The sequence below is a fragment of the Cotesia glomerata genome, linkage group LG7 (assembly GCF_020080835.1).
Source record: "Cotesia glomerata isolate CgM1 linkage group LG7, MPM_Cglom_v2.3, whole genome shotgun sequence".
NCBI lineage: Eukaryota > Metazoa > Arthropoda > Insecta > Hymenoptera > Braconidae > Cotesia > Cotesia glomerata.
In genome coordinates this window covers 165,377-181,413 of record NC_058164.1, presented here as the reverse complement: position 1 = coordinate 181,413, position 16,037 = coordinate 165,377, and the positions used below count along the sequence as shown (strand labels likewise).

At 31.5% G+C, this 16,037-nt stretch overlaps 3 protein-coding genes across 6 annotated transcripts; all 3 read right to left on the bottom strand.

Annotated features, from left to right (window-relative positions):
* Positions 1-3,060: 3,060 nt before the first annotated feature.
* Positions 3,061-6,060, bottom strand: LOC123269441 (gustatory receptor for sugar taste 43a-like). 2 transcript variants are annotated; one of them, XM_044735143.1, is made up of 6 exons: positions 5,873-6,060; positions 5,187-5,795; positions 4,872-5,131; positions 4,036-4,104; positions 3,671-3,760; positions 3,061-3,596 (listed from the first exon to the last, which is right to left on the bottom strand). In XM_044735143.1, the coding sequence occupies exons 1-6, from the start codon at positions 5,940-5,942 to the stop codon at positions 3,537-3,539; spliced, it is 1,158 nt and encodes a 385-aa protein (XP_044591078.1). In that variant the 5' UTR covers positions 5,943-6,060; the 3' UTR covers positions 3,061-3,536. The 2 variants fall into 2 exon arrangements, with proteins under 2 accessions (XP_044591078.1, XP_044591079.1); XM_044735144.1 differs by lacking the exon at positions 4,036-4,104.
* An 874-nt stretch (positions 6,061-6,934) lies between these two features.
* On the bottom strand, positions 6,935-8,506 carry LOC123269085 (pro-resilin-like). Its single transcript, XM_044734609.1, has 3 exons — positions 8,221-8,506; positions 7,495-7,623; positions 6,935-7,353 (listed from the first exon to the last, which is right to left on the bottom strand). The coding sequence occupies exons 1-3, from the start codon at positions 8,230-8,232 to the stop codon at positions 7,105-7,107; spliced, it is 390 nt and encodes a 129-aa protein (XP_044590544.1). The 5' UTR covers positions 8,233-8,506; the 3' UTR covers positions 6,935-7,104.
* Positions 8,507-9,118: 612 nt separating this feature from the next.
* On the bottom strand, positions 9,119-12,482 carry LOC123269083 (pro-resilin). 3 transcript variants are annotated; one of them, XM_044734607.1, is made up of 7 exons: positions 12,123-12,482; positions 11,819-12,032; positions 11,403-11,723; positions 11,094-11,324; positions 10,512-11,024; positions 9,632-10,021; positions 9,119-9,531 (listed from the first exon to the last, which is right to left on the bottom strand). In XM_044734607.1, the coding sequence occupies exons 1-7, from the start codon at positions 12,129-12,131 to the stop codon at positions 9,320-9,322; spliced, it is 1,890 nt and encodes a 629-aa protein (XP_044590542.1). In that variant the 5' UTR covers positions 12,132-12,482; the 3' UTR covers positions 9,119-9,319. The 3 variants fall into 3 exon arrangements, with proteins under 3 accessions (XP_044590542.1, XP_044590541.1, XP_044590540.1); XM_044734605.1 differs by having other exon boundaries at positions 9,138-9,531; positions 9,632-10,373; positions 10,453-11,024; XM_044734606.1 differs by lacking the exon at positions 11,094-11,324 and having other exon boundaries at positions 9,133-9,531; positions 9,632-10,373; positions 10,453-11,024.
* Positions 12,483-16,037: the final 3,555 nt, after the last annotated feature.

Sequence of the window (16,037 nt, the reverse complement as noted above, 5' to 3'; positions counted from 1 at the left end):
CAGTAGGGTGTGTAAATATACATATAGATATAGCTAGTGGTCCTGTCCTCGGTTTTGCTACAGAAGGCTCCTGGGTTTTTGCGGTGTATCAAGTGAACCGCGCAATGCGTGACGATCGCTCCCACATAACATTTGCCCCTATCGGCTCTCGTAAATCATTTGTCAATTTGTACTCATACCACCACCCTCCACCATCAAAACCTATTTTATTGTTTTCCAACCACCTACCTTCAATCAACAATTCAATTCATCTGTTAAATATAAATGCGTCTCATTATTATTTTTACACTAAACATTTTTTTATAATTTTTTTTTTTTTTTTTTTTTTTTTTTTTTCAATCTCAAAGTTTCCGAGCAATCGGTTGGCGTTCCAAATAACTGGGTTCATTAAATTCAAGTAATTGCACAGTGTCGATAGTTGGTTTGAGGTTAAAAGGGCTATGGATTTTATATTCTCCATCTATTTTTATTGTTATAGTTGCAAACTTTTAAATGTCCTTAAAAGATTATTTGATAAAGCTATAGCCTTACTTTTAATACCCAAGAAATATTACAATTTATAAAGTTTATAATCATTATCAATATTTTACAAGAGGGAGAGATGATTGTTAAAAAAATAAAAAAGTAAATTCAATTGTCGATATCTTAGAGACGAATAACCGTTGCTTTTAATTAGACGGTCTTAAGAAAAAATATTTGCATCAAGGGCCACTTTAAATTTTTATTCCAATCCCAGTCGGCATTATATATTTAAAAGTCCTCTTTTCAATAAAGATATTCAATTCTGACAGGAATTTAATGAGCCACTTTGATTTCTTTAAAATATTTTTATTCATTTTTTCTATTATTATTATTATTATTATTATTATTATCATCATCATTATTATAGTTTTATAATGAAATTCTTGAATTAATGGTTGCTGATAAAAATAACAAAAGTGATAGAATTTTAATATTTATTTATTATTTTTTTATTCAACTCCTGCATTGAAGACTTTAAATAAAATAAATCGAGATTATCAGGCTTAAATTTATCGGGGAATATCATGAGAGTATTGATAAAGAGAATAAATTAAAAGGTGAATCGGTTAAATTATTTAGAATAATTCTATAATAAAAAGGGGTTTGATTGGATTTGATTAGATACGCGATATAAAATCCTGAGATTGTAGATGCTCCCCTACAATACTTATTATTTGTTACATAATAAACTATTTTATTTTTATTATTATTGTTTAGAATCTTTCTATCCTCTGTAGTCTCAGCCGCAGCATCCATACTTGGTTGGTTGCTCGTTTGATGCTCCAGAGAGCCGTTCCCTTTGCTCTTAAATTGCGCAATACACAAACGCGCTTCTCGCCGACGTTCAAGAAATTCTATACACACATTTATATCTATATCTCTATTTATATACGAGAGTACCTATACCATACATGTAATGATGATTGTACAAAAAGATGAGAGAGTAAGCTGGCTCACCAATCTTCATATTGATGCTGTTGGTGATGATGTTAATGGTGATGACGATGATGCTTTTGCTTCTGCTAATTCTCCTGCGTGGGATTGGCTTTACATACCTTTTTACAGATAAATTAGAACCATTAATATAGATCTATTCATTTACCACTCTCTCACTTACTCGGTCATAACTTTGGCTTATTATTCATTCAAACCACACTTACTTTCATTTTTATTATTATCATCATCATCATCTTGTTGTAATAATTATAATTGCTTAATTATTAACAATCCTACAAAATAATTTTTTTAAAATCGAATTTATACACAAATATTATTATTATATTAATCAATTTGAATTCCAATAATTAAATTCAAAACTTTTGTAATTGTATTTCTCCAATTAAAATAATTGTCGACTAATTTAGAAACTTTAATACCTTATCGCGCTGTCGGGTCAATGAAATGGTATATGTATATAATAAAACAGATTGGGTTTATGAATAGTTATATCAATTTATATTTAATTAAATTAATACTAATTGATTACTACTTGTTTCCAATAATATAATATTAGTTATACTGATATTTAATATTTATCTTGTTAAATTATACAGTAATTTAAATATTTCAAATTCACCAGCAGTATTATTGGAGAAAAAAATGACATTTATGGTAATTTTGTTCGTTAAATATTGATTATAAATGTGTATTCAATACCGAATATAATTTTATCAAGGTATATATACCTGGCAAAGTTCAAATATTTAAAGTACAACTCCTAACTCTTTTTTATTTTTATTTAATCTCGGGAATGAGAGTATATACTCTGGTTTATTTTATTTCGTGGGTGAAAAGTAAGCATAAAGAATAAAGAATAAAGATAGAAAGAAAGAAAGAAGGAAGAAAAGAGAGTAAAAAGTTAAGAATAAGAGTGTCCATTACGCAAAGAATGAGCTATTAGTTAAAGATCTCTTATCTCTGGTGAGGAGAGCTCGTTGAAGAAGTCGACTCTTTTGATGGCTTGCCGCTGTCGCTTGTCCTCCACACAAACTCCACTTTTCGTTTATATATATATGTATATATATGAACATTTATCCGATATTTCTTGGCGCAAAAAGCTTGAGATAAATCCTTTCCTAAAAGTCGTAAAATAAAGTACCAAAAAATAATTATATAAGTGTATCACATTCACCCATCGAGTACAAACTTATTTTTCAGTTTTGTATATTTTTTTTCCTCCAAAAAGTAACATATATATATATATATATACAAGTATATAAAGAGGAAATTAGAGAGGTTGTTGCGTGCCACCAGAGCGTTATTTCTTTTGGAGTAAATGCGTAAGAAAGAAGACACAAATTGTATTTCAAACAACAAGAAAAAGATTAAAAATAAAAGAACGAAAAAAAGAAGAAGAAGAAGAAGAAGAAAAAGAAGAAAAAGAAAAACTTTGAGATAATAAAGAAGAAGAGGGTCATCAGGTTCTCTGAACCGGATAAATACTCTTGGTATTAAATTGTTTCTTTATAGTGTTAAATTAAATTCCAAGATCCAAATTTATCTTTTTGGGTAATGGTTAAATAAATTTAACAAAAAAAGTTAAAATTTAAGAGTTTAAATAACACTCGATTGCACAATTTTATTACAGCAATACAATATTAATCTAAGCCAATAATAAATTTATCAAAGAGTAATAGTAATTGTTGTTAAATATTAGTGATAGTGAATGTATAATAGAGCGTAAGTGAGTTAGTTGTCATCGCGTTATGTCCTTATTATACCTCGCTGATGAATATAATATAATCGTTGTATTGTATATATTGTAATATTATATTATATTCTCTTCTATACATATAGTAGTATTGTGTTTAGCTGTGAAGATAGGATTAATCTGTGTGTGACTAGACGAAAACTTTTGTTTGCTTATTATATTCGAGAAATAACCGTCAACATGGTAACAACGTCATCAACAATATAAACACCAATAGAACGGTATACTATAATACTATAATAGTGTTGGACAGTTGGCGATTATTTAATCTTTGTTATTCTCGACGTTTAGTGTTAGTCTATCCTCATTTGGTGCTGGTGAATTGCGACAGGAAGAAGACGTAGGCTGTCTGACCGAGGACAATCTATTTAATTAGAAAAGAAAAAAAATTATATTAATTATTGAAAAAAATTATAATTATTTATTTAAAATAATGACCTTCCAGAGGGCTGGATAATCAACGGTGAATAAATTGCTTGCAGTTATTTTAATATCGACGTTTCTTACTTGTCTTGCAAATGATTCGGTCTGAAATGAAATGAAACGTGAGATACAAGATAGGGCAATAAAAATAGTTGGAATGCCATTGCAATAATATTACCTGCTGAGTTTTTAAAATTACTATAATAAAAATAAATATGTGTATATATGTATATATGTAAAAACGATTGATGATAAATAATGATGCTCGCGGTGAGAAACAATTGTACTTGGATAACAATGTACTATATAATAAAAAAATATAAAAATCACAGCAATAACTGTACTACAAAAATGATAATAAAATTGATGCACCAACGAACCTCTTGCTTAAGCAAATTATAATCCGAGTCGATTCGGCATTCGTGTAGCAGCTTACTGGCACGCTTTCCCTGTATGTTTCACAGACACTATTATATTATTTTATTACTTATTATATATTATATATTATTCATGACAAAGTGAATGTCGTGTAATTGCCCAAGTTTTGATGATGATGATGATGATGATGATGACGACGACAATGATGATGATGATGATACTCGGTGTATAGTTGTTCATGTGTGTGATGCTGATTGTATGAGCCGTAGGCTACAAAGGAGTCAAAGCTTTGACCAAGCGAATAATTTCACACAATTGTCACTGCGTGGTCTATTACTTTATACCTAGGAGTGTAGTTCGTACATTTGTATTGCTCAGTCTGATCGGCGGTCTGTTCAATGTGCCCAGTGTCTGTGTGAATAGACGGTTTACAATCTACTGGCAGACAGCTCTCGAGGGTTAATAGATTTTGTGGTGACAGTAGAATTAAAGAGAGATAAAGTTATATGGCTCGCGAATGAGCAAACCGTATTCATCCTCAGAGACAGATTAAACAAAAAATAAAGAAAAAAAAAAAATTAAAAGAGAATAGAGATAAACACCGTACCGGAATTTTATGAGTTATCGGTTTTGATATATACTCAAATCCTATATTTCTCATATATATATATATTGACTATTCATTTGATTTATCATCAGGCATTATCCATTATCTCCCTTGATTAAATTTATTTCAATTTTAATTAATAATGCTGATTATAACTATTGTCGTTATATCGCTAGGATGATTACGAGTTAATTATTGGATATGATGATAATAATAGTAAGTAAAATTTACCTCTCGTTCAAATGAGTGACAGGCAGATATTATGTAAATTAGTTTTCCAAAATAGAAGCAAGCCCATAAAAATTCAACGATTAGATCTACGATGTAATTTTGCTCTCCAAATGTCATGTAGACTATATAAAGATGTGCCGAGATGCCGATGAAATGAGTTATAAATGTTAAAATTAACATAAATCCATACGCTTCATTTATTATTATCACTGTGTTACTAAGAATTTCAAATATTTTACGCAAAAGCTTTAATTTTAAACCTATCAAAAATATTATCATTATTATTAATATTAAAATTATTGTTTTTATTATTACCATTATGCATTTCTTGTGAAATAACATCAGTATTATAACTTTCTTTGTCGATATTTCTCAATTTAAAAATTAAATCATTAATAATTTGTTGTCTTGTACAACAGCTCGCTATTATTGTAACAAAAGTAGCTGTTGCAATGCTGTTAACTATTTGAGGAAATTGATTTCCAAACCACATCAAATTAAACATCGTTATATTACTTGCTGCATTTTTAGTACTTGAATAATCGGTTAATCCTATTAAAATAGTTGAAATAACAACTCCGGTGATATTTAAAATATTATCTCTCATGTATTTGTCATAATTTAATTTTTGGTTCAACAATTTTAGCTTGTTGTCAATCTCATTCAAATTAGAGTACACACCAGTGGTCCCCAAGTTGAATTTAAATCCACTGGTTATTAACATAAGACCTAATACCACTGCATTAACGTAATATTCAATTCGTCGTATCTTAGCTACACATATAGTTGTTATATCCAAGTACTCGTATACTTTATCAGCCTCTTCTTTTGTAAAATATATCAACGTGTAGTATAATATCAATATTCCAATAACATAAATGTATCCAAATAATTTTGTTTTACATAATTCTATTAGACGAAGTCCTGAAATTTTTAATTATATTTATTTAATCCACTTTAATTACTACTATATAGTTAGAAAAATATAGATTTATCTGTACCAACGATGCCGGTCATGCAAAGAGATGACCAACTCTCTTTAATTAAATTTCGTGGTTTGTGAGAAGTCATAACTGCTGCGGTATAAATAATAACTTAACTCGTTGAATGTACTGCTGGTACTACTACTTATTACCATTACTACTTCCTGTTGACTTAATTGTTACGGTATTATTATTATTATTATTATTATTATTATTATTATCATATATTTATAATAATATATGTCGCGTGAGAGTATAACTGACACTCAACCGATTCTCCACTGATATCATTAATAATTCAAATATATATATATACAGCTGAGAAATGTCAACAGTAGCTCTAATGGGTTTTGCGCTGATCACGAAGCCCCGAGTGAACTAGGTGGTACTCCTATTACTACTATTACTATACACAGGATATCCTCGGTTAATTGTTCTCGATAATCAATTATATTAATAAAATAAATAACAACTATAAGTATTTTTTAAAATTTATTTATTTATTTACTTGAAATTTTTATTGCAAATAACAACAGAATTATTCATTGTTTATTGTTATTTTCACCAGATCAATATTTATGGATGTGGGAATTAATCTGGTAACATGTTTACCTCGGTAGTTTCATTGTTATCCGTATTTTTTATTTCAATTTTCGAGTCTGTATTTAATTTAACTGATGTACCGCCAATAATTATGATTGCCATTATTTAATATTATATTGTATTTAAATATTGGAATACCATATATCAGTTGAAATACATATATATATATGAAGGTGAATTTAAATTTTTACATTACCCAGAGGGTATATTCCATTTTATGTTCGAAATATAAAATAAAATAAAATAAAATAAAATAAAAAAAAAAAAAATAAAATTCATTCTACAGATATTGAATTAAATTTAAAAATGTTTATGTATACATAAGCTCATCTCGATTATACAATTTTTAAATTATTTATTATTCATCTTCAGTCATTATTATTAATATTAATATTATTATTATTATCATTATCATTATTATTAAAATTATTATTATTGCTATTGTTATCAAAAATTTATAATAATTATAAAAATAAATTTTTTTTTTGAAAAATACAGTAGTCGAAACAAAGGATAAATGAGAATCTGAAGAGACTGGGATATATTTTAGTGATATGACGTATTGGTATTCGGAAACGGATTATCTTATATGGCTGGTACTGTTGCTGTTACTGTTACTGTTACTGTTACTGTTACTGGTAGTGGTATCAATATTTGTAGCCGTCGTCATTTCCAGAGGGTCCAGGTGCTGGGTATGTCGCGGTTCCTTCGTATCGTATCACAGGTCGATATCCAGCAGCGTCGGCGACATAATCTACAAACTGTGTTCTCCCATCTGGAAGTAGAACATGATAACTTCCCTTTGCTTCATCCTCTTTTCGCATTTCACGGTGTCCGAAATCCACACCAAGTCCCGCATCCTGAACCTCGTATGAATATTCATAATTCACTGGGTCCTTAAATTTTTAAATCAACAAACATTTAAACATTTAAACATTTTAACACGCGATTTTTTGTTTATTCTATTGTTTTGCTAAATACTAAGTAATAAAATGTGTAAAAATTTTATTACAAAATAAAATAATTTTTTAAATTACCCCAGCCCAATCATCGGGATGTCCATTACCACCACCAGTTGGTCGTCCACCACTCGGCGGTAGATAAGAGGGTCCTTGTGGTACACTTAAAATAATCGGCACCAAAACTATACCGAGGACAATTAAGCTCTGTAATACAATAACGTCAATCATTAAGATTTATTGTAAATAGTCAATAGTTAGATTACTAGATTACTAGATTACTAGATTACTAGATGAGTAGTTCCCGGTATGGTAATTAAAACAATTTATGCCCATCCTGGAATAAATTTATCGGTGAATTATTAACCGTTTACGCATAGTTAATTATCAAATTTTAATTGGATCCTCTCTGGATGATTGACAAGTATGACATGATCTACACGAAATATTGTAATATCCCGGACATTTATTTTCATTTTTAGTACATTCAATTTTTAATTAATTTAATTTTTATTAAACTGAACAACATTTTAACGGTTTTAATTATTTTATAGTTATTGAGGAGTTTAAAATCACCAGCTGTACGCAAAGTAGGAAAATTTAATTAATGCGTTCTCGTTTAATGTAGTTGTAATTACGCTTTCAAATAGCAGATCAAAGTTGACGGCGATACTTTGATGATGAATAGACCATTTTCCTTTTGACTAATATAGTTTTATATATTTGTATATGTGAATGAGTATAAGTTTTAGTGGGAAGTATATAAATTAAAAAATATATATAGATATATGTATTTTAACTTACTTTTGAAATCATGAGTGGTTTGGCACGACCCTTTGGTTTTCACAAAACTAAGATAAGCGAACGGCTCAGCAGATGCCTTTATACTCGGTTCCTGGTTGTTCGTGCAATACGATTACCATTTAAAGACTGTTATTTACCATCTGGCTCTAGACATAATCTCAATGTAAAACCATTAATGAAATATATTAAAAAAACCGCAACTATCAACTATTGCATTTGCTTTTTTAAATTTATTCTTATCCTTATCATCACCATTGTTATTACACTATTTATAATAAATTTTTACGTCTGATCAAGGAAGCTCTTCTTGATAACTATTTTTTTAAAAAGTTTTTTTTTAAGCTCTCGAGCTTTATAAATCCATTAAAAGTAATAAATTTATCGCACTACGTCAGATTAATAATTTTTATATTATTTTTACGGAAGGAAATTGATGAGTGGATAATAAAAATAAATCGAGACTTTGATTTATATTTTGTAATAATAATACTTTATTTTGCGAGAGTATTATTTTTCTTCTTTTAATATATATACCATATATATATGTATACTATACGCGGGTATCTGTTTTCTATTAAATAATACACTTATAAAATCTAAAATAGAATATAAAAAATACTGAGTATTATAACAAGGTATTACACTGAGCGGATATAAGTTTTTGTCGGGATTTAAAACTATTATATCTGTTTATTTATTCACAGATAGACTCTAAACATAATATATATATATATATATATATATATATATATATATATATATATATATATATATATCCCTTGATTTATTCAACAATTCTTTTTCTATATTTATAGATTACTTTTTAATCAACGAATTTCAATAGACTATACTCTACTTGATATTAAAAAAAAAAGAAAATAACTTTAATAATTCTGTTTAAAATGGAGTAATTTAATTAATTAAAAAATAAAAAACAAAATGATGTTGAACTTATCAAAGATCTATAAACTCAACTCCGCAAAGTTACCTTGAGAAAACGAGTAGTTTAAGTCTAGATTACATGCGGAGATCGGATATCGTGTCCCATTTTATCTCACCATTTCAAAAGTACACTTTGAGTATAAAATTATCAAGAGGATCAATATTGATATCCTCCATTTGCTGCGGCATCACCACCACTTCCGGAGGGGTATCCACCTCCACCTCCACTTCCACCACTTCTACCATTATTACCTCCACCAAAGCCACTGTTACCGCCGGGTCTACCAGAAGGATAACCTTCATTTCCATTTCCACCAGATGAACCTCCGAAACCACCACCCCCGCCATTAGGACGCCCTGATGGATATCCTGTAAAACATTTTTCACTCGTCAATCATCATTATTTTCTTATCCAAACTTTTTTATCTTACTAAAGTATAATATTATACTGATACCAATAATAACTCACCATTTTGATTGCTGTCTCCCGGACCACCCGATGGGTATCCACCACTACCGCCTCCATTTCTGTTATTGCCATTACCACCAAATCCACCACTACCACCACCTCTGCCGTTATTTGCTGGTCCAGATGGATAACCATCGCTAGATCCACCGTTTCCGCCAAATCCTCCATCAGAGGGACCACCCGATGGGTAGCCATCTCCAGATCCACCGTTTCCTCCTGGTCCGCCTGAAGGATAACCTCCGTTATTATTGTTGTTGTTATTTCCTCCTGGACCACCTGAAGGATATCCACCTCCACTGTTTCCACCCTGACCACCTGAAGGGAATCCTCCATTATTGTTTCCACCTGGACCTCCTGAAGGATATCCACCATCGCTATTTCCTCCTGGTCCTCCAGAGGGATATCCACCTCCATTGTTTCCTCCTGGACCACCTGAAGGGTAACCATTATCTCCACCAACTCCACCGCCATTGTTTCCACCTGGACCACCTGAGGGATAACCATTATTTCCACCAGGACCACCAGGACCACCAGCTCCAGTGTTTGCTTCACCTTCGTATCTTATTTGTGGCTTAAAACCATCTTGGTCCGCTTCATATTCAACTATTTGTTTTCTTCCATCTGGTAAAAGTACGTTAAACATACCCTGTGCTCGGTCTCCATCTCGACTCTCAGTTTGTCCGAAATCAACTCCTGATTGTGGATCCTTAACTTCATAATTGAAATCATACTTGGCTGGTTCCTAAATAATATATATTGTACAAGTTGAGTAAGTTATTAAGCAATAATATTCTAAAATAATAACTTTATGAGAATCATACATTGCTTTCTTCATCATTGGATCCTCCATTTCCATTTCCAGTTCCATAACCACTAGAACCTCCTTGTCCTCCTTGTCCTCCTTGTCCTCCTTGGCCTCCTTGGCCTCCTTGGCTTCCTTGGCCTCCTCGTCCGCCTTGAACACCAGATGGTGGAGGTGCATAACTGTCGGATGCTCCACCAACCGGGGCTCCATACGAGTCTGATGGACGACCACTTCCTCCTCCCTGTTGACCAAATCCTTGTCCATTTTGTGATCCAAAACCACCAGAATTTGAACCAGATCCAGAACCAGGTGGTCCATAACTATTAGAAGGTCTGCCTCCTCCTGAACCTCCTGAACCTCCTGAACCTCCTTGTCCACCTTGATTACCAAAGCCACTTTGAGCACCTTGAGCACCAGGAGGTCCATAACTATTTGAAGGGCTTCCAAATCCACCTCCTTGACTTCCTTGACCACCTTGACCACCTAGATTGCCTTGTCCACCAAATCCATTACCACCTTGAGCTCCAGGAGGTCCATAACTATTGGATGGTCTTCCACCGCTTGATCCTCCTTGTCCACCAAAACCACCTTATTATTAAAAAATAATAATTAAAATTTTTATTTGAAATATTTAAGATAAAAATTATTGATGATTACCTTGTCCGCCTTGATTACCGAAACCATTACCTCCTTGAGCACCAGGTGGTCCGTAACTGTTTGAAGGCCTTCCACTTCCAGATCCTCCCTGATTTCCAAATCCATTACCCCCTTGATTACCTTGTCCACCAAATCCATTATTTCCTTGGGCTCCTGGGGCTCCTGGGGCTCCTGGGGCTCCGTAACTACTTGAAGGCCTTCCACCTGAACCACCTTGATTTCCAAATCCACCTATTTATTGATAATTATAGTTAATCATAGATTTTTTAAAAAATTAATTGTAAAAAAAATATAGTATAATACGAGTACCTTGTCCTCCTTGTCCTCCGAATCCACCATTTCCTTGGGCTCCAGGGGGACCATAACTGTTTGAAGGTCTTCCACCTCCAGATCCTCCCTGATTTCCAAAACCATTACCTCCTTGAGCTCCTGGAGGTCCGTAACTGTTAGAAGGTTGTCCACCTCCAGATCCTCCTTGGTTTCCAAATCCATTACCACCTTGATTGCCTTGTCCACCAAATCCATTACCTCCTTGGGCTCCTGGAGGTCCATAACTACTTGATGGTCTTCCACCTCCAGATCCCCCTTGGCTTTCAAATCCGCGATTTTGTCCTCCTTGACCGCCTTGTCCTTAAGTTAAATAAAAACAGATAGATAAACTTGGTAAATATTTAAAAATAACTTTTTTATAAAATATTAAAATAAACAAGGCGTTATTAATTTACCTGGAGGACCGTAAGAACTGGATGGTCTTCCACCTCCAGCCCCATTACTATCGATTGGTGGTGGTCTAAAACCGTCAGAGGGTCCTCCTCCTCTTCCTCCTCCACCACCACCTCTAAAACCACCGCCTTGGGATCCACCCGGTGGTAAATAAGAATTAACGGGTGGTTCTGGTCTTGCCAATATTGCAGTCAACACTGACGCTAATAGCATTAACTGAAAAAAATAAATTTTATTAAAATAATTACAAAATTTTAATTAAAACTAATTAAATCCAGTAAAACACATGGTAATTACGTCACTCACCTTAAGCATGATGGTAGTGTAATATTAAATAATAAATGTAAGTATGGCAAGTGTGAACAAAATAAAAAGAATAAAAAAGAGGTAATGACAATAGTGGTGATATTTCCCCTTTCCCAGCAAGGGGAAATATGTATGTCTGGGAAATTTTCGTAAGTGACCAAGTTAAGTTCTGTGTGGTCTTATTTATTCTGTTACCACTAACCAACCTTCCAGTACTTTGTCGTTTATAATAGTTTGCAATAATATAATAATAATAATAATAATAATAATAATAATAATAACAATACTATAACTATAAGAATAAAACAAGGAGTTAACCCACCACCAGAGAGTGGTGTCGTGGGAATGACAAACTCTTGGGTTCTAATCCGCTTTATATATCCCCGAAGACGATCCGTGATTCAGAATCATGGATTAAATGGATGGTTGGCAGGAGGGCATAGGAGGGCTCCCAGGTAACCAGCATTACCAGCATTACTACCAGGAGCAATAGGCAGAAGCCGTAAATACGGCAACATGGTTAAGATTTACTGTTTAAGATCGACATAGTCGCGTAATGCCACCAACATTGGGATCCCATCGGTGATCAGTACTGGTGGGTGATGGTGACGGTGTCGGTATCAGTATCGGTGTCGATGGCGGTGGCGGTGGCGGTGGCGGTGGCGGATCTTCCAGTCATCCAGTATATACACGATATACTTTAATACTCGTTTGGTGGGGTGATAGACAATCTTTTACAACACATTGAAAACGGATCTTTGGTGGCATCTTCATTTATTTTACTTACTTAATACCTACTATATAAAGTAGAGATTATAATAATAATAATAATAATTAGCTGTATATTATTTACCCCTACCCTAAAAATAAAACGACACGTTTGTCGTTAGGTATTGCTCCGATTTTACCTCCGGATTTATTTTTGCACTCTCTAATACATGAGAGAATAATCGTTGCAAAATAACACAGATCCGTTACACTCAATTTATTGAGCCATTCTACATACATTTTTATTCTTATTTTCTTCCCTCCCTCTATACTTTTTTACTATTTTTTATATCCTCGTAAATATAATATACGCAATAAATATATTAAATCTCTCATCGCGATAAATTTCTCAATGTCACATACTATTTTGTTATACATATATATATAATATTATCTTTAAAAAGGAATCTAAATAAAAATTTATAATTGTTGAGAATGAAAAAAAAAAAAAAAAAAAAAAAAATGAACAAGACTTTTACTCTCGTAAAATAAAATATAAAAGGAGATGCAATATAAATGAAAAAGAGGTAAGGGAGAGGGGAAGAAAAATAAATAAATAAATAAATATAAATAAATAAAAAAGAAAAAGAAAAAGAATCAAGTACGCGAGTTACAAAAAAGTTATTGTCCTAGATTGTATGATCTAGATTGCCATAAAAAAAGTTTAAAGAAAGAAGATGAAATAAAAAAGGATTATATTGCAAGAATAATAATATTTTTCGTTTGTGATGCAAATAAGATTGGTTGTCTGTTATTATCCTTATATAAAATGTAGATAAACATGTATACATCTATATGGGATAGACACATTTTTATTTTATCCTTATAATACAAAACAAAAGTAAGCGAACAACTTTCGTCATAACATTATTTAAGAATACAGCGAGCGCGGGTGACAAGAACGTCCTCATCAGTATATATCAGTATACTCTTTTTATCGTTAATATTATTATTATGATAATATTATACTAGATTGAGGAATAATCAGTTTTAACGACAGTTCAATACCGGTACTTAAAAATGAAATAAAAATCAAACATTTTCTCTTGTTGTCTTGTATGCATCAGAATATATAAGTATATAGGATAAGTTTTGTGCAATCCTCTAACTCGTGAAAGATGTAGAGCTGTAGAGCTGTCGAGCTGTAACGTAAGATGCGCTCCGGGTGATGTGATGCGATCCGATCTGATGCGATGCTATTACATAATGAGTTTATTGAAACCCACTCAACTTCAGGCTTTCAATATCACTTATTGTGTAATTGATGTGCGTTAATTTTCAATTATTATCATCATCATCATCATTAATTATTGATGGTTTGATCTTTTTTTCCGCTGTAATTCCATTTCAATTATTTTTCCATAAACGTATTTCATGCCTCAATACTCGCACGATGCTATTATTATTATTATTATTATTATTTTATAGAATTTTTGTGGTAGTAGTTGGCGATTATTGGTAAATTATATTAGAAGAAGAATAATAATAATAATGGTAATAACATTATATCATTTGATGGCAGGGTATAAAGAGGATGATGAAGATGAGGACGATGCTGGCTGGCTGGTGTAGTTAATTAAAATATGCCTCGTTGAATAATAATAATAATGATAATGATAATGATAATATACAGAGGATATATATTACTGATGATGCAGTCGAGACGTTAATGTAATTGTAACTCTCCGTATGTGTATGCATTAATGAACATTTCACACGAAAGTTAGTGCGGTAGTAGTGGTAATAGTAGGAGTAACGAGTAAGGAGTAAGGAATACGTACTGGAGACGTGAAATTCGCTATTTCACATTGGAAAAGTGCCTGGCATGAGAGTTAGATGGTAACTGCCATTCAAACGGAAACTACCTTCTCAAGAGATGCGCTCTCGCAGGCCTTGGTTAGGCAATACTCTTCACCTGATCTAATTTACCGTGGCAACATCGATCTACAGCTGTCTCTTCTTCATCTTCATCTTCTTCTTCTTCTTCTTCTTTTTCTTCTTGTTCTTGCTCTTGTTCTTTCTCTTTATCTTTTTCACTCTCATCCTCACCATCTTTTTTTTCTTCGTATTCTTACGAAATCGTTCTGGTTCTGCATCTCAAGATATTATCATCATCAACATCATTGTTGTTATTATGATGTACACAGAGATGGATATGCGGTATGTACATATATAAATGCTCATCGTAAACTAGATTGTCGGCACATTGCGTCTTCCAATATCACACCAGAAACATCATTTATAGCTCTTCTCTCTTTATATAAATTTATATTTTTATTATTTTATTAATATTAATTTTTTTTTTTTTTTTATTATTTTATAGATAAAATTACATAAACTGTAATTGGTAAATTTTAAGATAGACAATAATGGACATATTATAATGAATAACACGTGTTATTTAATCCATCTAAAGAGAAACTAATTTAATTACTTTCACCGAGTCAGAGACAGACAATTATAATAAAACTTGTCTTCTCAATTTTTAAACATTCGGTCAAACTTTTAATTACTGACGTATAACATAGTCGTGAGATATTACACTCGATAAAATAGTTTATTATTGGTAACCTACATTTTAGTTCTTTATTGATTTTAATTCCAAAAACACCGCTACATAATTTTTTATTTAACCGATAGATATGAGCTGTTAAAAAATATTAATAAAAGATTGTTGCCAGTGATATTAATTTTAAAATAATATTCTTATCGAGGTGAAAAGGTAACATAACTGTCATACATAATTGAAAGTTCTAAAAAGCATTTCATCTATTATAAAATGTAAGTAGATTATAATTTATTAATATTTAACAATGGCTTTTAAATCTCTATATTTACATACCTTAGTTATTAATTAATCCGAAATAAGTAATTATCAATAATAAATTAAATCAATTAATCGGGCTTCATTAATAATAATAATAATTATTATTATTTAATGAGTATTGGTGAATGCATAGATATAATTTTTTCCGGATATATATGTAGTTATGTATGCTAACATTCAGTTAACTTTTGAATTTAATTTAATTATTAAATGCTTTATATATTTAGATAGACTTTGGTACTATCAGAATTAAACAGAGCTAGAACTAACGAATACTGATAACTTTTTAACAAAATAGCTGTACCGTATAAAAATAAAGA

Excerpts from the sequence above, each read along its gene's own strand:
- LOC123269441 (XM_044735143.1), bottom strand. The coding sequence starts at position 5,942 with ATGACTTCTCACAAACCACGAAATTTAATTAAAGAGAGTTGGTCATCT. Across the intron at positions 4,105-4,871 it reads GTCACTCATTTGAACGAGAG|GGAAAGCGTGCCAGTAAGCT; the intron begins GTAAATTTTACT and ends TGAAACATACAG. Across the intron at positions 3,597-3,670 it reads ATTATCCAGCCCTCTGGAAG|ATTGTCCTCGGTCAGACAGC; the intron begins GTCATTATTTTA and ends CTAATTAAATAG.
- LOC123269085 (XM_044734609.1), bottom strand. Across the intron at positions 7,354-7,494 it reads ATCCCGATGATTGGGCTGGG|GACCCAGTGAATTATGAATA; the intron begins GTAATTTAAAAA and ends TAAAAATTTAAG.
- LOC123269083 (XM_044734605.1), bottom strand. Across the intron at positions 11,724-11,818 it reads CAGTTCTTACGGTCCTCCAG|GACAAGGCGGTCAAGGAGGA; the intron begins GTAAATTAATAA and ends ATTTAACTTAAG. Across the intron at positions 9,532-9,631 it reads GGGAGACAGCAATCAAAATG|GATATCCATCAGGGCGTCCT; the intron begins GTGAGTTATTAT and ends AATGTTTTACAG.